At 36.3% G+C, this 22,704-nt stretch overlaps 1 protein-coding gene across 1 annotated transcript in view; it reads right to left on the bottom strand.

Annotated features, from left to right (window-relative positions):
- Positions 1–15,157, bottom strand: part of TNIP3 (TNFAIP3 interacting protein 3) — a 113,567-nt gene extending 98,410 nt beyond the window's left edge. Inside the window, exons 1-2 of the mRNA XM_061164719.1 lie at positions 15,069–15,157; positions 2,473–2,558 (exon numbers count right to left, since the gene is read on the bottom strand). Coding sequence (XP_061020702.1) covers positions 2,473–2,504 — 32 coding nt within the window. The 5' untranslated portion in view covers positions 2,505–2,558; positions 15,069–15,157. The remainder of the gene's footprint in view (positions 1–2,472; positions 2,559–15,068) is intronic.
- Positions 15,158–22,704: the final 7,547 nt, after the last annotated feature.

Below are 22,704 nucleotides of genomic sequence, written 5' to 3'. Positions count from 1 at the left end.
TGAAGGCATGGACTGCAGCCTTTATCCACCTATCCTTCTTCTGGACCCCAAGTCACATACACTAAAAACATTAACCTGAAAATCATCTCCTGAGCATTTTAAATTACAGTCAAAGGACCTATCTCTCTCATTATCTTAGAAAAACAAAAATTTTACTACTGTAGGGAAAAAAATATGTTAACTACGAAATTCTGAGTAATTTTCATCATAGGTAAATGGAGAGAATCTAAACATTAATTTGAGTTGCTGAGGAGAGGAGACAATAGAATGGGACTCAGGAGCTTACAGTCTTTATAATTCTCCACATGGAAGAAAATGGTGTGTGTGTGGGAGAGGGGGAGAGGAGGGTAATCCCTACCATTTTGCATCATGGTTATACAGAAGGAAAAGCTTTGTAGGGTATATAAAGATACATAGGGTATACGTATCTTCAAAACACAGAAACAATAGATTTGTCTGCCTTCCTTCCTTCCTTTTATCCTCTCTTCTTTTTTCCTTTCCTTTCTTTCACTCATTTTCTTTTAAACTGGTAAAATTTGCCAAATATTGACCTTTGCCACCAAAGGAGAATGGGGTATCATCTTTCCTAGAAATCATTCAATGTCATATTTTGTCTTCTACGCTTCTGTAATATCTACAGTATCTTAGAGGTTGTCAATAAAATCAGTTAATCCTCAAACTACTTCTGTGAAGTGAATTCCTATTTTACTTACACATTTTATAACAACTTATATGAAATTGATCAATGCTTATTGTAGACCTACTGCTAAAGTGGGTTATATTGTTGTATGCCAATTTCTTTTCCTTGAGGTAGATACATCTTATTAAGAAGACAAGACCTATACATACAGCACAAATTATAGAATAATAAAGAGTAGCACATAGTAAAATGTTTGTTATATAATTAAAGGCTAAAATGCTTGTTATTGATACAGAATACAATTGGTAGAGAGGAATGGAGAAATCAGCATTTCTGCATATATTCAAACTTCTGGTCGTCCCCTCCGTCAATTTCAGACACTGTGACCGGATTAGCTGATTGTGAACCCTTGTTCAGAAATCTTAATGGCTTCCCTTGTGCACAGTTGTGTTTTCACAGTGGAAGTATGCATGAGCTTCTTCTAAGGAAAAAATGTCATAATCTAAGAATCCTGAGACTATGTCTCCAGATCCACAGGTTATAAGAATCCAAGTTTGAGTACCCCTGGGTTGAGAACCTGAGGGTAATTATTTCTTTAAATTACCCTTCACTTGAAAGAAGTTGTCTTCATAGACAGAGAAATATTGGCCTGTATAATTAACCCTCAGCTATTTAGTCTCTCACTCAAGATGTAGTTTGTATTCCATACTGGATGTGGAAGTCAAACTGAAGTGTTCACTGGTCCAGTACAAGTCCTTAATTTACCTACACGACTTTTTTGTATACTTTCTGCCTTCAGCCTGGAATATTCTTTCATTTTTCTCTTTTTCCATCTATCCCCCTATTTTTTTTTTTTTTTTTTTGCCAGAAATTAGGTCAAATAAATCCTTCACATATATCTTAGTGTTCATTAATAGGATTCTTACCTTCCTGTCATATCTCAGGGCAGATTATTTGTGCCTCTTTTATGAGACAAAACATTCAACATACATTATACTTAGGGGTGTGTGTGTATGTGTGGTATTTTACTTTTAAATTGCAGACCGCTGAGGAAAAGGACTGGATCCAATTCACCATCTAGAAGCAACTGGCACAACATCTTGTTCCAAATAAGTCGAAGAAATAACTATATGAGTCAATGAATAAAATGAAGCTTGAGGAAAGCCAGAAATGATCATAGAATATAGCAAGTGACTGAAGAAGGAGTTTTTTGGTAAGGGGATTAGTAAATTTCTCACCCTATACCTGAGTTAAGGATTTAACAACTCAGGAGAGAAGATATAGCTACTCTTCATCTTATTAACGAAATAGGTTGCTTCCTAGGAGAAAATGTGTGCTCTTCAAGAGAAGTTATCTTAAGATCCAAACTTGTCAAGGGAAATTTACCAAACATGTTAAAAAAAATCAAATGTATTCAAATGCTCCATGCTGTTATCCACAATGTCAGCTTTCTTATCAACTAAAGAGTTGATACCTGTATCTGGATATCTGTATCCAGATAAGTTCCAGGGCCTCCTTGGTGGCTCAGATGGTAAAGAATCAGCCTGCAATGCAGGAGACCCCAATTCAATACCTGGGTTGGGAAGATCCCCTGGAGAAGGGAATGGCAACCCACTCCAGTGTTCTTGCCTGGGATATCCCGTGGACAGAGGAGCCTGGCAGTCTAAAGTTCATGGGGGTCGCAAAGAGTCGGACATGACTGAGTGACTAACACCAGATAAGTTCTCATCTACTCTTAGCAGACTTAAACCTTTTGTCTGAAAGCTGAAGTGCTCCAACTAGAATATTTCTATTAGAGGCATACATTCTTTAAATAAAGTATCTGCAATTACCTTTCAGAATCTTCTGACTGATTGGTGAACATGACCAGTGTCTCTTCGTGTTTCTCGTTTTTATTTAAGAGTGGTCCACATGGAATCTAAAAGAAAAAAAATGAAGGACTTGAGACTTGCCCATATCTCAAGGGAAGATAAATATATCCGTCGGTGGAGGAGACACCACCTATTAAACGCATATTTCTCAAAAGCCATGTTTTTATTCTCATGTCTTGTTTTCAGCACTGCCAGTTATGAGAAGACAGACTGAACTTGCCTTCTGTCTAGTTTCCATCAGAGGTAAAATACTGGGTGTAAACATAAGGACCCAGTCTCCCAGTTAAGGAAGAATCTCATGACAGGGAGAAATTGTCCAGGAGCAAGTGAAGAAAGCTGAACATTCCAATGCACAAGTCATAAACTGTTAATGTTGTCAGACTGACATGTTTGTAGTTCAATTAGCTACAGTCTACGAATGAGTTTTCCAGGATTGCCTAATGACCCAATGACACCAAGAGCTTTCTTCTCAGAACCACATTCATTCCAACTTTTCCTCCCATAGGAGTTAGTGATTATTTCCATGATTTTCAGGGTACAAAGAATTAGTAATGTGATTGTTAAAAAAGAAGTAGGAAATTTAGAGATGTATGTAAGGCACAAAGTTTTTTCCATTTTCCACTTTTTTTTTCTTATTTAATATTAATTGTAACTTAAGCACCAAACTGGCCAAACATTATACAGACACCATAGTCCCTTGTGGGGATTAAAGTAGATTCTTGAGACTGAAGCATTGGAAGACTTGTGTATGTTTTAAAAGCCAGTTCCTGCAGGCACTTAACACATTTGAAATGCATCTGGAAACCACTAATTGCTGTGATCCCATTAGAAAAGTTAGGCAGTTCAGGTCTGTGGGAAACATGAAGCCCCTTTGTTTGAGTTTTATGAGTTTCTATTTAAGTGTAACAACAACCAAAAAAACGTTTGTTTGTTAAAATGCTCCAAGAAGGATTTGTTTTAGATATTGGCAAGCTGTCTTTACATAGTGTGGGAGGATGGCTTTGAATTTTATTTTGTTTTCAGCTGTGACAGCTGTTTAAAAGTCATCCATTACCACCATGGTAGCCAGTTACTAGATGAAAGCAAATGCCTTTCAGGACTGCTGTAGGATAGCACAGCTATCTTTTATCTATATAAAATTGTGAAATTGCCCTGTTTCTTCACGTGGCATTCTGGAAATGCCATACAATTCTGCAAATGCTCGAAAAGGCATGCAAGTGATAACGCTGCCTGACAAAGCGTGACTGGCAAAAAAGAAAAAAATAAATAAATAAATAAAAGCTAAGTTAGGAAAAAAAAAAGGTGCACTCTGTAATTTCTGGAAGAGGAGGTTTTTAAAAGTTAATTCATTAATAAATTACAATTGAACTAAGGTTTAAAAAATATCCTCAATGGTTTCATTATTTCTAAAATTACTTTTTTAAAAATGTTAATTTCCCAGCAGACCTGAAATGGCACATGGAGTCCAAGTATTAGAGAATCATAGAATTTGAGACATTGGAGAATACTGAGAATTATGACACCATCATTTTTTTACAGAGGAAATAGTAGCTCAACGAGGACAAATAATTTGGCTAATTAATGACTGACCTAGGATTAGATGTTAAACCATTCAACCCCTAGTCCACGAATTTCTATTGCTGTCCCACAACTGAACATTACACAGGTATAAGCCACATGTTTTTTAAGTTTGAGATAGGTGAGATCTAGTGTTAATGTTAAAATATTTAAAAAGATATATATATATATATATATATATGAAACCTCATTAAAAAACATTTCTTAGGCAAGGACGTTGTATTATTTGAACTCTGGTAGTAAAAAAAGAAAACCCCAAAACAGCCTGTAGAGAGGCAATTTCCAGACTTAAAATGTTATAGTTTAAAACTCACAGATAATACCTCTAAGGCACTAGAAACAGATGAAACAGATAGTCTCAAATGTGTGATTTACTGAACACTGTATTTTCTCCTAAAGAGCCTTATCACAGGCTGGAATTTTACACTTCTTATGCTTCTACCCAGGAAGTCAAAATATCAGAGAGTGATAATCAGAAAAGTCAATTATGGGAATAATAATAATTTCCAATAATTTATCCATTTCTCCCATGGGGGTATCTTTCTATTGGAACAAAAACAATCAGAGAAGACACTCAGCAATTAAACGGATTCTCTTTCGAGTGGAAACAAATTAACCAAGTCAACCCTGAAGACACAGGGTCTTTCTCAGTATCAGTGTCTCCCTTTTTTTCAGTTGTAGAGAAAATGAACCACTTGAGAAGTCTCACAAGACTTAGCAAACATGAGTGTGCCTCTCTGCACTTCACTAATTACAAGTTACGGTGGCATTACACCATAAGATAAGGAATTCTACTGAATTTCTTGCTCCTTTAATTTTTCACAAAATCAGCCTGGAAGGGAGGGCATGGACTTCCTGGATTTGAACTGGCTAATGTGGAGACATGAGAACAGGCAGGAACAAGGCATTAGTTACATAGAACTAGGAGACACTGTCTTCAGAACTCCCCATTCTAGAGCAGCACACCTCATCCTACTGCAGCTCAACTGAGGTTCATTCATTCTTGTAAAATGTGTAACTCAAACTTTTTGCTTTGCTAAACATGTTCAATATTTGAGGTAGATCCTAATTGGGATAACTAAATCAGACATAGAGCATGGTGAGCTTTCATTAAAGAGAATTGTACCTCTCAAATAGTGAAAAGATAAACAAAAGATAGGAGACCTCTTAACCTTGGACTTGGCCCATTCAAGGTGAATTTCTCAGATAGCTTGTCCTGAAGTACTTAAAATATAAGCCAGTCAAGTTTATGTTGCTGATTATGATGTCTGCTTGCTATACTCTTTATTTCTGTTAACTTTCATGTAGAAATGAACAGATCTTTCCTTTCTTTCATACCTGTGACATTTGTCTCTACCCTGCAGGGACATCTGAGAAGCCAGGGTTTCTCCCAGATACGTTGACGTATGTGGTCCATGAGACACAGAACCTTTGTACACTATCATTCTTGATGAGAAGTGTAACCATAATATGACTGCTCCCTGCCAACAAAGCTACTATGCATTAAATACTGACTGCTCTTCTGAAATTACTTCTAGAATCCATGGCACATTCTTTTGGGAATTTTTGAAAAAGGCCTAAATTATTTTGGCCTTTTAAAGTTAGGTAAATAAGGTGAAGACAGTAAAACTAAGTAATATCAGTGGTTTAAATATATAGGGTGAAAAATAATAGTTTGTAAACTTTTTTTTTTAACTTTTAAAATTTTACAAACTTTTTTTTTTTTTTTGCATCTACAGGAACAGAGTATAGCATAGTGAAGAACACACTCAGAAATGAGACTGCCCAAGTGCAATCCTTTCCCCTCTGATGACTAGTTGACTGAGACGTTACGATTTTTGTATGTCTCTGTTTCCTCTTAGGTAAGGTGGGGATAATAATAGTATCTGCCTCACTAGGGCTGTAATGAGGCTAAAATATGTTGATACATGTAATATTTATACAGTAGTGCCTGGTGTGTAGCTAGCACACTATACTTGTTTATGGGTGTCATTGTAACGGAGTCTTAGGAGGAAGGAGGCAAATAATTTGTGATCATTTCACCACCTTGACTCATGGTGGGTGGAAGGATCTCATATTGGGAGACTTTGGGTATGGGGATTGGTATAGATGATATCTTCTAAGGTTCATTTTGACTCTAAGATTCTCTTTTCTAAGATTCCAAGTAAATAGGTGTTTGCTTTCAAAGAATTCATCATCCTGTTGAGAAAATAGGATGCTAAATCTTAGAGGCCCAAATCTAGGTGTTTCTTATTTTCATATCCCCAGGATCCTACCTGGTACAGTGAGGATCAAATGTTTTAACGGTAGAATTAAGAAGGATACCTAATTGTATAAAAGATGTGTGAAATGTGAAAATGTGACAGAGATGTGAAAATAAAAAATAACTGATATTGACAAGTAAAAGTTTGAGGATAATAGATTTTACTATGGCCAACAGCAGTTGATGAGATGTTTTTGGTGGATTATTTGTATTTATTTTTACCAAGAAATTTGAAAACAAAGAACTTAAATTTTTACTTAAAGTTGTTTTATACTTTTGTTTTCCAGAGGGAAAATTAGTATAAGGCACGTGTAATTTCTGGAAACCAAAAGATTTACAATTAAAGACCATGGAAGTTAGAGCCTAACTGGCTGACAGCATCCCCTAGGCTAAAACCAAAAACATTTGTTTACATCATCTGGTTAATTTCTTCTTCCTCTTCTTTTCCTCGACCAGTTTTTCCTCTTTTCGAGGAGTTCCTTACTGCTCAAGAAACAGCTGCTGCTTTCTGTGTAAGCAAACCAAAAGATGTTTTGGATACTTGGATGGATTTCAGTACCTCAGTGAAGATCATAAACTGTTTGATTGTTTAAGCAGAAGTTTACAGAATTCACAGTTCCAAAATAACCCAACTTTAGAGGATAAACTTACTTTTGGAAGTAAACCAAGTTTTATGAATGTTTTGCCATTTGTGGTGACAGCTTTTAATACACTTGGCTTTTTTAAAGTCAGATTCAAGGACTAGGGTGTGAGCATTACTAGTCATAGTCAACTATGCAGAAATGGGTTTTACAGACCTTGAAAATATCACATTAAAAAGTTGCCAAAGAATTCTTCTACCATTGTATAAGTTTGTTTTGTTGATTAAGACTATGCTATAGCATTGAAATGTGTCAAAATAAATGTGCAATTAAAGGCATGAAAGTTTTACTTAAAACAGAATCTGAAGCTGACAAGTGATTTTTTTATCAACATAAAACACTCTGCCCTCTGGGGTATACAATTTAGAATTCATAATACTTAACCAGAAAATCTGTTTCATTCCAGAGGCCACCTTAACTAAATTCAAAATTAAATGTTAACTAGGTTCAATACATTTGGGATGAAATGTCCTAGGCAAGTGCTAAACCATCATGAAAATTATTATCCTTGTATCTATATCTGATAAATATTTTATGACAGTATGCTGAAAAACATACATATACATATGTATACTCATACTTACATATATTAAATCAGTTATATTGATTTTAAAAGAAATGCTATATTTTAGTCTAATGTACATACATGCTTTCTTATCATCACCTAAGAGACTTACAGGTACTCAGTAGATCAAAAATTTGGTTAAAACTGAGACTCATGAAGAATAATACATTAATACCATATTCGTTTATTGTCACTTAAGATACACAAGTGTGCATGAGTTGCCAAGCCTTCTTTTCTCAGAAGGGGTCTACTGATGGTATTCCACATGGACATTCAGGCCCACAACAAACCCTCCGTGAATTCTAGTTTTAGTTTCTTTACAAGGGAACTAGACTTGTAAGCCATTTCAATGCTATCTGAAAATAGAGTGCTTTTAGATCTTTATGATGTTTTCCCAATCTTTTAAATTTGCTTCACCCACATTTAATGTAAATTTGGCAAGTTACCTTCATTGGATGTTTCCAAGGTACTCAAATTAGCTTGCTCTGAACAATTCTTTTATCTCTTTTTGTACTCATGAATCATCAGTTTATACAAATTTTATTTAAATTATGTAATTACAGAAAAGAACTGGTCACACATTGCTTGGGGGAACAAATAAGACCACTCTTGGAAAATGTGCCACTCAACTTTTAGAGGCAGAAATAAGTGAATGTCCTTAGCTTTGAGCAGGCAGTATGCCTTGAGGTCAGTCTACATTTTAGAGAGAACAGACAGCGTGGTGAGTCCATGCCGAGCTGGCTAAGCAGAATCCGGAAAAAGAGCAATGGCTTCAGTCAGGAGTGGGAAAATGCCTGCAGGGTCAGGAAGCTAAGATAAATTGGTGACATTAGGTGGCGAAAGGGCCTGTGGAGAACAAGCAAATGAATGTCCTGCCTAAAGGCTTTAAAATTCATTAAAAACACACACACACACACACAAAAGCAAAGTGGACAAACAAAAAAAAAAAAATGCTCTTAAAAAATATTTCTGTTGAACTTCAGCAACTATTAGGTCTATTTTTCAGAGCCATTTATAATTTTCAAAGCATCAGTTTATTTGTTCCCAATATGCAGATAATCATGCATACTTTTTGAGATCCTTGCAATTATTAGTAAGAAAGAAACATAAGAAAAACACTAGATTAGAAAGCAGAATTTGAAGGAACTTTTATTATTTTTTTCTGTCCCCAATTCCTAAGTTAACTAGATGTAAAATTTTAAGCATTTTAATTATTTTGTCTAGATTTCAGTCTTCTTCTGCAGAATCAGGGCCCAACTGGGCCTCTAATGTCCCTTGAATTCTAAAGTTCTGTGATGATCACTGCCAAATACGTGCTGCCAGCACTGGGGACGGCGACCAGAATCACTGCTGGGTCAGCCTCAGTGGGAAGGAGACACGGGTGCTGCTCCTCCGTGTGTGCGCTCAGCCACCCAGGCGTGTTCAACTCTGTGACCCCAGGGATGGTAGCCCGCCAGTCTCCTCTGTCCTTGGGATCTCCCAGGCAAGAATCCTAGAGTGGGTTGCCATCTCCTTCTCCAGGGCATCTCCCCAGCCCAGGACTGAACCCTGCATTGACAGGTAGACTCTTTACCACGCGGCACCTGGGAAGCCAGTCTTCTGTGTTTGGTTCTCTTTAAAAGAGAATTAAGTGACTTGTACAAAACTCAAGAACAAACTGGGGAAAGAAGGGGCCAAATAAACTTCTCTTTAGGCTTACCATTCTATTACATTGGCTGGTAAGAAATTATTTCAAGTATTTTATAGCTTCTTACCAATGTTTGCAAACCATTGATAATATTTCACCTGGACCACTAAAGTTGCATGCTAACTAGTTTGCTTCATCCCAGTTTCGGCTCCCTTCAGTCTGCTCTCTCACTTGTAGACCTACTGATCTTTCCAAAGCACATATTTGAGCTTGTCATCTCCCTTCTCTCCACCCCTAAAATAAACCACCTTCATGGCTTTCCACTATAGTGACCAAAGTCCCTATCGTCACTAGAAGGCTCTGTTTGTCTCAAACTGGTCACTAGTGGATGTAGGAAGAGATGGTTCTTTCTTGTGGGGCAAATCTCCCAGTTTTGCTAGATGCTTGACATCACTGGCACCCAGTCATTATGATATCTGAAAATGCTCCCCTCTCCCCTATTGACCCAGAAGCACCTTCCAACCAGTTTTCTTATCACCCACTAGACTTTTTGTCAGTTCCTTGATGGTGCCGTTCTCCCTTCTGCTGTAAGCTTTGAAGCTGCTGTTGCTTCCTTTTAGATGACTCTTCCCCTCCAAGTCAATCTTTCCTGACTTCTACTGCACAAACTCCTTTAACATGATTTTTATAGCTGTATGCATCTCTCCTTTGGAGCATTTATCATAATTTTAATTTCACTGTTTTGGTGTGTGAGCGAGTACCTATTTAAGGCCATTCTTCTCCACTAGACTGTACATTCTGTATTTTTTCATCTGTTTTGCATACCCTGAATTCCCAGTGTCTGGTACAGTGTCTGTAATATGTTAAATGCACCACACTACTGAATGAGTGGAAGAATATTAATTATGCCAGCAATTAGTTTTACATGGAACTGTAACATTTTTAATACAAAATCTTGAATAAGATTTCCTAATAATATCTTGTGTGTGTGTGTGTGTGTGAGTCACTCAGTCATGTCTGACTCTGCAATTCCATGGACTGTAGCCCACCAGACCTCTGTCCAAGAGGTTCTCCAGGCAAGCGTACAACCTTAGTTTAGTCTAACTCACTCTTGAAAACTTTTTCTGTTCAAGAAGTTTTATCCCCAGAGCTCCCTATTAAAACAATTTTATATTGAAAAAGGAAAAGGAATTCTCTTAGCCTGGAAAAGGGACTATAAAGCATATCAGGTGTTTAAAAAATCAACCTAAATTTATAAGCAAACAGCTAAGATTTCACTGAAATATTTCACAAAATTTCTATGCTAAGTGAGACATGTGCTTAAGGCTTTTAAAGAATACAATAATGCCATTCAAAAAAAATAAGCATTTGTTCTAGGTTTTCATTCATTTGTTTTCTCTGGTAAGAAAGATTCCCGTATCTAAACAAGTATTTAAGGCCCTTTGATGGTAGATGTGGAAGAAATTGGAAGAGAGGAAAATTACACATTACTGTCATTTACAGTAATGACGAGGGAAATTAAAAATAAGAAAGAGATTTTGGGGTACCCATTGTTTGGCTAAACCAAAAAAAAAAAAGCAACTTAAAAGAAGGGCTGTGTTGTTTTTTTTTTTCCACTTCATATTTCTGAGAAAGGTGCCAAATCAGGGGACTTTTATCATGTATTTCCTTCTAAGAAGCCTTTTTTGTTTTATGGCAGTAAAGTAAAATTCTTCACAACCACAGATTCTCTACTGTTCAAGCACTTCAGGGTACCCACACTACTTCTATACGAAAAACTAACATTTGCGGACTGAAATTGGAAAAGTTCTTGAATCAGAAGTCAAGAGACCAAGATTCTGTCACCAAGGCTGTCACTAAACTCGCTCATCCCTGCGTAAGTTGGTCCCTCAAATTTGAAGAGACTGGATAGCATAATGGCTGAAACTTTTCCAACACTTAGGTGCTGTGAAGTTGGTCATCCTAGAATGACATGTATTGCAATATCACTTGTGACACATAATTCTTAAAGGCTTGCTGAAATGTGACCAATGGCCAATTCTTACCCCACAGAGAGGAATGTGTTGTCCATAGAATGACCATTCATTCTACAGCAAGACAAACATGTGCTTACTCTGGGTCTTTATCCAGTTCTGTCTGAGGAATTATTCTCAAACTTTGGATTTCTGTTGAACTTCACTGAGGTCCCCTAATTTATAAATTCACCTTTCTTAACATGTATATTCTTTACCATCTGAGCCTATTACAAAAAATATTGGATTAAGTAAGTGTCAAAAGATGTGAGTTCCAGTCTAACACTCAACAAACTTTGTGACTCTTGGCAAATTAAACTCTCTGAGCCCCAGTATCCTCATCTGTGAAGTAACAGTAATACTTCCTATCTTCAAGTGGAAAAACATAAAGGTTAGGCAAGAGGTTACTCTTGAAAGCATTGCCAGTTTGCCTCCACTACAAGATTTGCCCTGACTTGTCTGGTGAATAGTAAGTTCTAAATATTGTAGAATTTAAATATGCTTTAACATTCAAAACTCACTAGAAAACTGGTAGAGAAAGTGATTCTAATGCGACATGAATGTTTTATGTACAACACTATTTATGAAGGCTGATTTTTTGTTGACAATCTTGAAAGTGGGAGATTAAAGATGTATTGTTTTATGGCAAATTGCACCAAATTTTTAGCAATAGAAGCCATATCAGTGACTATACTTTAAAAAGAATAATAATAACATGTTATTATTATCATTATTATTAACATCAAGGAATTGGGATAAATCTAAATATCCATGACTACATATAAATTACCTTGGAATTTTAAAGTCCAGGTAATTATCACCAGATTAACAAATGTATATATAAAGAACTAGGCTATCTCAATATGACTCAAATGAAAATAAATTACTGTTTAACAAAAATACATGTATAATAAAAATTAATAATCACTAAGCTCAGTACTGAGATTTTAATAAATACTTTCTGATTTAATAAGAAGCTGAGATGAAACCTGACCCCTGGACACAGGATTTCAAATAGAGAATCTATCCTTTCATTTTCACTATGAAATTCAAGATCCTTTCAGACTAATTATACAGTCTCTGTTATAGCCTTATCTAATGTTAATGTTAATGGTTTTATTTTTTGATATTCTTTCTTGTTTTTAAATATGCAACAGAATAATCTCTAATTAGAAATCTATGTTATTTTTAACACACATTTAAGTAGGATTAAATTTGTCTACATGAAACATTTTGAGGTTAAGAATCTTCCTACTCACATTTTTCAATTATAAATCAAATTTGATTTTTTTTATATTCTTCCAATATTTTATGTTCCTCTCTACAAGAAAAATTCAAAAGGGGAGCATATTTTCCAATAGTTTAGACTGAACAGTTTTTTGCATGTTTTAATAACTACAGTTGTTTGCCTTTTGTAGTTAAAAAAAAAAGTAAGCTTTCTTCCCAGAATACTTTTGAACCCTTTCTCCTAGTAAAGAGTTGGTTAAAAAGTGATAATGTATTCCTTAAAACTGAAGGAAAAAACAGTGAATATGGCAAACTACTGAGAATCTACTGATATATCTTGTAAGCATACAATCTGTCATCGGGACATAACTATTTATCAACATTTATTCACATTAAAAGGAAACATTTCACCATCTTTGTAATTTAAGATATATTTTAAAACTGTGAAAAAAGTAATTTACTTTCAAATGTATTTTATGAATTACTCCACTTAATATCTCTCTTCTTGCAGAATTTACTGCGTCAGATTAGCAAAAGCATAGAACAATTAACTTTGATTACATACCATAATAATCTACTAACTGTGGACTAACTGCCCCACTGTGACTCTTTATCTGTCCCCCAAGGTTTTTTACATTCTTAGATCAATCAAGGGATCCATTTGTTGGAACTGTGCTTTGCAGTCACTAGAATAATTTTCACTCATATGTTGTTTTTATTTTAAAACCTGGGAATGCTTCAGGTTGGCAGTGTTTTCAAATAAAATGGATTTTTTACTCATTCTCTGGGCAATTTCAGTAGAAAGACATTTTTAAAATTCTCTCCTCTTGCTTAAAGACTTGAGGACATATGTGTGTAAAATATGTTTTCTTTTATTTTAAATCCTTCTTCCTTCATGAAAACAATATTTGAAATATCTAAACTGTCACAACTCCAAACAGATGGCAGAACAACTGTGACTAACAGGTTTTCCTCTGAGATTTCTTCATTATCTAATCTTAATGAGGAGGCAATGTTTACAAATTGATAGCTAAAGCACTTAAGAGTAAAACATTAAAAAGCAATTTTTAAAAGCTAACAGTTAAAATAAGGCCTCAGGCTTTATCCTTGGCAGGAAGTATTCAGTTGACAAAGAACTTAGTAAGCATATTCACCCCCTCCTCCCCCGACCCCCTCACTATGTAGGTAAAGACGCTTAACCCCAGTGGAAGGAGGTGGTCAAGGAGTCAGGACCTTGCTGATGAGGCATCTAGGATGGTGCCTGTCTCTTCAATGATCCTCAGGTCCCTCCGACATCTGTGTTTTGGGTTCCTTTAGCAGGAGGAACTGAGTTTAATACTAAATTTCCTATGTTTAAGAAATACTATTTCTTTCCTATTCATGCCTCATTTGTCTCATTAAAATTGGGAAATTATTCAGTGGCTAAAAATTTCAATGGACAAATTATACGGGAAGCCGATGATGTACTAATTACAATGGAAACTTAGTGAAGAGTGAGGGAAACCAGCTGAGAGGGAGGCAGAGAGGAGAGAGAGATCAAAAGATGGAAAGAGTCAGAGAGAGATGTAAAGAAAGTGAAAAAGAAAGGAGAAAATGGGAGGATTTGTTTCTCTTCATTTTCTGGATTTTAAAAACGTATTACAATTCTTATTAAAAAAAAGCAGATTCCAAAATTTGAGGAGAATATTTCTGAAAATAGCCTGTGTTAACACTGATTCATTTTACAAATACTTGCTTGTCACTCATAACGTTAAGATCCTGTGCAGGCCTTCGGCTGTGAGAGCAAGTCCTTGGATGCTTTGCCATTTAAAAAAAGGTCTTTCCAAGTTTCTGCAACAGGGCATTGCCTGAGATTCCCAAGAATGAAGTCCTGTAGTATTTCACAGTAAAAAATTTTGTGACTAAACCAGACACTGCTAGATCAGTGAAAAAATCATCACTCTGTCGTAGTCATCTTGAGTACATTTGTTCACTGTTAGCTTTTAGAATGAATGTTCCTGGGATGTCAATCTGATTGCTGACATTAAAATTATACCTATGAAAGTCTGTTTTCCAATCTCCTTTGGAAAATTTGACTAAATAAATCAACCCAAAAACTTTATATTTAGAACTTTTTATGCTTTCCATCAACATGATGCTACATGAATCATACATGAAACGTATAATGAAGGCTATCCACCACAGTGACACACACTGCCTGGATCCTTGCACTGATTACAGCATACTCAAGATTGCTGAACCCTGCAATACCTAAGAGGACAAACGTAGTAAAACTAACCATGAGTGCCTAAATTTAGTTATTATTTAAAGATTTGTTAGAAATAGTAAATAGGATACCATCACTTAGTTAAATGTGTCATTTCAGAAGCTTCTCTTATCTGACATGCACCAAAGGACTAAAGGGTGAAAGCTGTAAAAATTTTAAAGGAGAACATCACACAATGTTACATTTTATAAATTCTATCTCATTTCCCACTGGAATACACGAAACCAGATCTTAACTGCTAATATTACTAAACTCAAAAATCAATCATACATACCATTTTAACATGAAAGCTCTGGGCATTTTAAAAAGAAATTAAGTTACAGCAAACTTGGATAAGTAAGCGAAATGAAAGTAAAGGCAGGAGGCTACGTTACTTACCTTGTTCTATACTGAAAGTTCCTCTCAGGTCTAGGTGAGTGTACTACAAGGTCTAACAGAGACGTGGAGAGGGTGTCTTTATGACAGCCTTTGAATCAAACAGTAACCAAGTGGTTTAAGTAGAAACATATATTTTGAAAGGTTAATCCACCCATACACAGGGAAACCCCTGTTTTAAGAAAGTCACTCTGCTGCCAAGAGGCTATTAATATTCACCTCTCAGATACAAACACAACCTACAGATTAAAAGATTCACAACCTATGTGAAAATACCACAGAGGATTCCCTCTGAGTCGGTATGTTGTAATGGAAACACAAGAAAACAATATACCTCTTCAGGCACTGGGGGTACTACAGGAAATCCACCTGCCCACTTAATGGAAAAGTTATATCAGCTTAATAGGGCCACAACACATAAACATCAATGTAGAATTAGTATAATTTACTGTAAGGACCACATAGGTCACACACTCATTTCTAGGAATGTTCCTCTGTTTCATCTTCCTATTTCTTTCCCTGAGACAGCTAGCACCCAGGTTAACATTTAAATACTCATTCTTTAAAGTAATTTAGAAATAAGCCCACTCCCTTTTAAAAAAAAAAACGGAGTTGCTGAGTGTTTTCTTAGAGGGGAAATTGTATTTATGGCCTCTATGTTGCTTCACTGGCATTACAGGATAGGAATTATGCATACTTTTTCTCATCAAACAAGAAAATAGTTTATATTATTATTAGCAGTGGCTAACCTCTCCAAAGTAATAAAAAATTTGTATGAGTTCAGAAATGAAATCATTGTGGATAAAATACCCAACAGGCATCATTCGTGGTTATTTATATCATTTGATTATGTTGATGTATTAATTTATCTGGTAGTCATGGTGAGAGTAAGTAACAGCCAATAGCATGTAGGCAACACACTTGAGAAGTCAGATTGTATCAGAGTTTGACTGTTGGTATATTTCAGCTTTTATCACAACAGGTATTATACTTCAGAAGAACAGACTGACATCATGAGAAGATCCCTCTTCTACAATTTCACTTCTACAAACACACTTTAGAAAGTCAATGAATTCCAAAGAGGACTTTGACTTTTATTTTATGATAAAAATGGTAAAAATATCAATTTTGAGTGGCAAAATCATGAGTGTTCGTTGTGTTTTTTTTTTTTTTTTTGCTTTTTTTCCCCTGTATTTTAAAAAAAATTTCAGAAGAAAAAATCTATAATGCAATGTAGATTGCATATACCATCAACTTAAAAAAAATCTAAACAGAAACTAAGAAGTAGGCAATCTGTCTTTAATCTGAGTTACTAAAGTAAACATATTTGTTATGAAAATACCAACATTGTTATTTTAAGATCTCCTAAATTCTTTATAACATGTCTTCTAAGAGGTCTTTTGAATTAACCCAAAATTACATTTACCCAGTAAGTTTCTTTCCATGTGAGAAAAATAATTACTTAGGCATGCCAAATTAGTGTAATACCAAAACAGTAAGGAGACATTTATCAGCCGACAGCAATAAGGTGGAAAGTCAAGTTATTCTTATAGACTGGAAGTTTTAGATCTAACTGATATTTTCGTTTTCTGAAATTTAAAACTACAGAGTGCTATACAAATGCATACACAATTGCTGCTATTAAAACTTTGAAGTGTTCCCAGAATGAGTCTCAGGACAAACCTTGGGATGATCCTATAAATTAAAGTATCTGGAGAGAACATAGCAGTTTCTTTCAGAATTTATTGAAGATTAAGCAAGATTATTTCCAATTAAATCTATGGTCTAGGGAACTTCCCTGGTGGTCTAGTGTTTAAGAATCTTCCTGCCAGTGTAGGGGACAGGTGTAGGAAGTGTAGGAAGATTCCACATGCCTCAGGGCAACTAAGCACATAAGCTGCAACTGAGCCTGAGTGCCAAAACTAAATAAATTTTTTTAAAAATTGAAAAAAGCACATAAAACTATGAGATAGACAATGGCGGCGGTGGTGCTAGTCAATGGAAGATGGAGTAGACATCATTTTCATTTACTTCATGAAATGTTGGAGAAGGGAGAATCTCTAAAACACAACGACAGATCTTACCTTGACCTCCCACCACTCTGACTGTAAAAGGGAAGCTGGATGCTCCCTAGAATCCTGTCCTGAAGTAAAGGTATTACTGGTTCATAAAGCACTGTATTGCTTCTGGTACACATCTAAGCCAGTTAACAACTGCAAGCAAAAGCTGGCGATCTGCCGACCAAATGATTTTTACTGTTCACAAAAGAGCATTTTGTTTAGAGATTTACCTTCGGGGAAAAATAATGAGCTAGACTAGTACCAAAAGTGATTGATCCAAAATTAATTTCACATGGTTTGCGGGCACAAGTGTCCGAGGGAAAAGGGGAGAAATGGAGATAATGAGACTTGGTTAAGAAAGACAAGGTCATTGAGAATTGAGTTTGGGAAAAGAAAAGTCACATTCAATATTTCATCCTTTGTCCTTCTGGAGTATTAGAGGCTAAGGAAAGGAAGTTTCCCAGCTTTAGGTTTGAGAAAGGGCAAGGCCAATCTGTCTTTAAAGATGAGCTGCATGTGTCACTCAATAATCAGGCTCCCATGGACCTCAGCTGCGCCTCCTGTGCAGCCGTCCACAGGCGTCCTCAGGAAGACAAAGTGTTTCCACATGCTTGCTCTCTGGCGTGATTCCAGACTTCTTTCCCTCTCTACCACTTTCTCAGGTTCCTTTTCCTCTCAACTTCTTAATTTCCCAGATTCTTAATGGTAAGATTGGCGATTGAATGGAGACAATTCATGAAGGTACCACCGTTGAGAAACTCACTTCTGAAGGCTTCATTGTCATAAGGTTTTTAAGAAATGTGGTAAAACCAACCCAGCAATGTCTGTCCCATTAAAATACAGTGTCCTTGGGAGTTGCTCAAACTAGATTCTGTCTGTTGGGTGAGAGCTTTCTGCAGGTTGGAGACTTTTGATAGTCCTCCAGAGTCCTTCAAGAGGGAGGCCATGGCCTCTTGCCAAACTTTGGTCATCGTTTCCCTTAGAGATTCAAACCAGAAAGTGTATTTCCATTACAACTTCAGGACGTCACCTGCGATATTACAGGATGGGGACGGTTGTGCCAGGAGCCTCAGCTGGATGGCTGTCAAACCAGAAGAGGAATACCATGACTTCTGCTCTACTGTCTCCTAGCGTAGTTTATGAAGAATAAGCGTTAGTATTAATTTGGGCTTTTGTATCTCTGTTCATTCTTCTCCTGATGCCAGTTGTCTCACTGTTTACACTCTTCGCGCTGTTCACTGAACCCCGGGTAGGCAAGGCGTGAGCTAAGAGGCTGGAAGGAGACGAGCGGAGCTGGAGGACCAGCAGACTTTATTCTCACTTGGAACAGCCACAGCACAACCTAACACGACACAACCTCTCTCCTGACTGGCGCAGCAGCCACAGCAGTGTTCCCTCCTGGCTGAGGCCGCAGCCGCAACAGTAAACACGCCATATTCTTTCCTCTCATGGCTGACGGAAGGGACGCAGCCGCGAGGCAGCAGTAATTCCCGCCATTTTATGGGTGGAGCTCATATGTCAATATCACCCCAGGCAACGCCTAACCATAGTGCTATAAGCGATCTCAACCGTTACATAATTATTTACAAGACGTGGGGGGAGAGAGCCTGAACATGCCATCTTTGCTGATTTGTTCTCTCCCTACAGCTTTCTACTTCATACAAGATGGCATTTTTTCCTCTCAAATTCCCATAACAACCAGGAATTAGAGGTGACTTCTCTATTTGATAAAATTTCACCTGGGTAAAAACTGACACAGAAAACAAACAATTTTTGTCATCACTTGGTAAAATTGAATACTTGTCCATAAAGCTCTAGGAACAGTTATACTCATGGTATAGTGGTAAAATTTGGTTTTTGTACATTCTTTTTTTTTCCCAATAAAACTATCATTTTAAGAAACTGAGTAGTTCCATACATTTTCACTGAGTTCTTCCGCATTACCATGTGCATGTACATGTGTGTGTTTGCATGCTGTTAAAAAAAAAAAACAAAATACTCCAGTATAGATAACAAAGGGTTGAACAGCAAATAATGTAAATCATTAAAATATCACAGATCTACTTTTTCATACGGATGAGATTCAACTTAAAAAAAATATCCTGCCAAAAAGAAGATATATCAGGCAAACAACTGGGTGGGAGAAGAAACATAAATCTCATTTCTAAAGAGAAAGAAAGAATGGATATGAATCGTGGATCTAGATAAATCAGAAATGCAGCTGTTTGGAACCTAAGTCTCCTTATTGCTCTATGCCAGGCCTAAAGATGTGATGATCTTTAAAGAGCAACCCCAGGTGTTGACAGTGCAGAGACTTCTCAAGGGAACTCATTGACATTCAACCCCTTAGATTTTCACCCTCAGCGAAACTGTATCCCTTCTGTTTTTGATACTGATGAATAAAATTTCTCATCCAAATTCAGGAATCATACCTGTTTTCAACATTAAACTTGCTTTGATCATTCCTATCTTAATAGGAATTACCACCCAAAGAGCATTCACTTAGAAGTCAGGCATTTTGGACCAGATTTTATAAGACCAACAGTGAATATACATTCTCCATCTGTGCAAAAGTTGAGTTAGGGTATTGGAAGGCCTACACATACTATTGAAGAGACATTTTTCTTATAGCAGTTTCTTGTTTTTAATTGAAAATCTAAAACAGAAAAATAATTTCTGATCATAAGCCCTGATTTCCATCTTCTATGACCCTCATTTAAAGCCAATTGTTTTCATGTGATCTTCATATCTTAACTCCAAATCTGTAGTGTCATGGGGTTCACACACTTGGGAATAGACAGGAACTTTAAAGTTGTAGAAACAGTTCCTAAAACGGATATTTCAAGGAAAAGTCATTTACTTTGCTAAAGTTTGGGAGGGACCATAAGTGTTTTATCCCATAGGACTCAGAAGGTTATATAACAAATGTAAGACTTTACCTTCAGTACTTTGAAGCTCACAAAATAATTTTGAATCTTGTATTGGAAATAATTTTGTACACAAAAGAACAAAATGTTAAGATCTGTTTATAGACAGAAGTTTAATTTAAGTCAATGCATTATTCTGTGGCATTCATCCTAACAACCTCACTACAAATTGCTCTCATTTAACCCCTGGAGATTTCAGTTCCTTTACCTAAAAATGAGATTGAACCAGATGATGTCTAAAAATTCCGCTCAGGTCAAAGATATTATAATTTGATATCACCCTAAATAGTAAACAATACATTTCCATTTTGATTGGTTTTATGCTTTTTAAATTCTCTTGTATAGTTGAGGAAAAAAATTACAAAAATTTAACCCTCCTATTGTTGTGCAATGTGTCTACTCTGAGTTGATTCTACTCATGGAATTATATTAACTCTTTCAGCTCTTAAACCAAAGTATCAAAGACAGAAGAGTTGAACTCCCAGCACAATTAAAAAGCTATATACTAAAAACAAACAAACAAACAAACAAACAAAAAAAAAGCTATATACTGGAATGCATAACCTACTGCCAAGGAGTAACTAGGCCTTGGGAAAAACTTAACATGTCCTTCATTGTTCTGTAAAAATGTTTAACAGTAAAGGAAAGCACTTCACTTTGAAGGATATTTTCTCTGTTTTACAAAGACGCTAATTTGAGAAAGTCAAGAGTAAACAAGGGCCCAAAATAATAATTTTTCCTTGAATTTTTAAATTACAAATGTCAAACATGACTTATGCAAAGTTTAAGAGTATGAAACTACATTAAAGAAAGAAAAAAATGGAGAGGTAACTCCTGAAATAAGGCTGTGATTTCCAAATATAACTGCATTTTTAGATAATTTAGGCCATGTTCCTCCAATTTTTTTCTTCTTGGTACATGTAACAGTTGGTGTCATTATTGAGCATAATATTTTGTTATTGAATGAAATCAACCAGTATTACTATTGACAATAATATTTTTTGGTTGGGTAAAGTAGGAATTGAACTTTCTGCAGTTCAATAAATTATATTTTCTTCTTTATATACTAAAATGGACATAGATAATTAACAAAATTATAAATTAAAGATATTTTCATGGTCATTGTCTCTGGTTTTTAAAATTGTGCATAATGAGCCATGTAATGTGAAAATAAACACATAGAGACAGAGAACATTACTGAGATTAAGCCAAGTTTATGAGAAAAATTATCTTGGGTAATTTGGTAACTTATCTTTGTTGTGTTGCATGATAATTAAATATAAATGGAAGCAGTTTACAGTTATGAGTTTGATGAGGATAATTGGGATAATGACTAGTAGTAATTTCAGATCATCAGTTACGTCCCACATACTTTACAAACATTTAATGTGAGGTCTTTGGACCATCAAAAAGCTTGTAAGAAAGGCAAAATCTCAGGCTCCATTCCAAACTTACTAAATGAAAATCTGCATTTTAACAAGATATCCAGGTAGGGATGAGAGGGAATCTTATTAATGAATGGTAAAATCTGAGATGATGAAAGTGAAAGACGAGAGTGAAAAAGTTGGCTTAAAACTCAACATTCAGAAAATGAAGATCATGGCATCCAGTCCCATCACTTCATGGTAAACAGATGGGGAAACAATGGGAACAGTGAGAGACTTTATTTGTTTGGGCTCCAAAAATCACTGCAGATGGTGACTGCATCCATAAAATTAAAAGATGCTTGCTCCTTGGATGAAAAATAGACAGCATATTAAAAAGCAGAGACATTACTTTGCCAACAAAAGTCTGTCTCAGCAAAGCTATGGTTTTTCCAGTAGTCAGGTATGGATGTGAGAGTTGGACCATAAAAAAAGCTGAGCATCAAAGAACTGATGCTTTAGAACTGTGGTGTTGGACAAGACTCCTGAGAGTCCCTTGGACTGCAAGGAGATCCAGCCAGTCCATCTTAAAGGAAATCAGTCCTGGATATTTATTGGAAGGATTGATGCTGAAGCAGAAACTCCAATACTTTGGCCACTTGATATGAAGAACTGACTCACTGGAAAAGACTCTGATGCTGGGAAAGACTGAAGGCAGGAGGAGAAGCCGACGACAGAGGATGAGATGGTTGGATGTCGTCATCGACTCACTGAACCTGAGTTTGAGCGAGTTCTGGGAGTTCGTGATAGACAGGGGGGCCTGGTGTGCTGCAGTCCATGGGATCGCAAAGAGTCAGGCATGACTGAGCAACTGAACTGAACTGAAAGTCTGAGAAACAACACGTTATTTCATTTATTCTTTTCAGTAACTAGCCCCCTGTTGGCTTCCCTGATGGCTCAGTGGTAAAGAATCCACCCTAGATGCAGGAAAACCTGGTTCAATCCCTGGTTCAAGAAGATCCCCTGGAGAAGAAAATGAACCCCCCCCCCCCCACCCAGTATTCTTGCCTGGGAAATCTCATGGGGAGAGGAGCCTGAACAACTAAGCACACACACATGTATGGGAAGATGCAAGAGGCTGGGCTCACTGAAATCTTTCCTTTGATGTGCACCTCAGCCATCTCAGGCCACTGTCCTGTTTTTTCTATCTTGAATCCCCTCCAATTGGAATGGGAAGTTGAAGCCATGAGAATCCTAGTCACTGTACTCTGAATCACTTGTTCCTGGG

Source organism: Dama dama, chromosome 17, assembly GCF_033118175.1.
Source record: "Dama dama isolate Ldn47 chromosome 17, ASM3311817v1, whole genome shotgun sequence".
NCBI lineage: Eukaryota > Metazoa > Chordata > Mammalia > Artiodactyla > Cervidae > Dama > Dama dama.
This window is presented reverse-complemented; position numbering and strand designations above follow the sequence as displayed.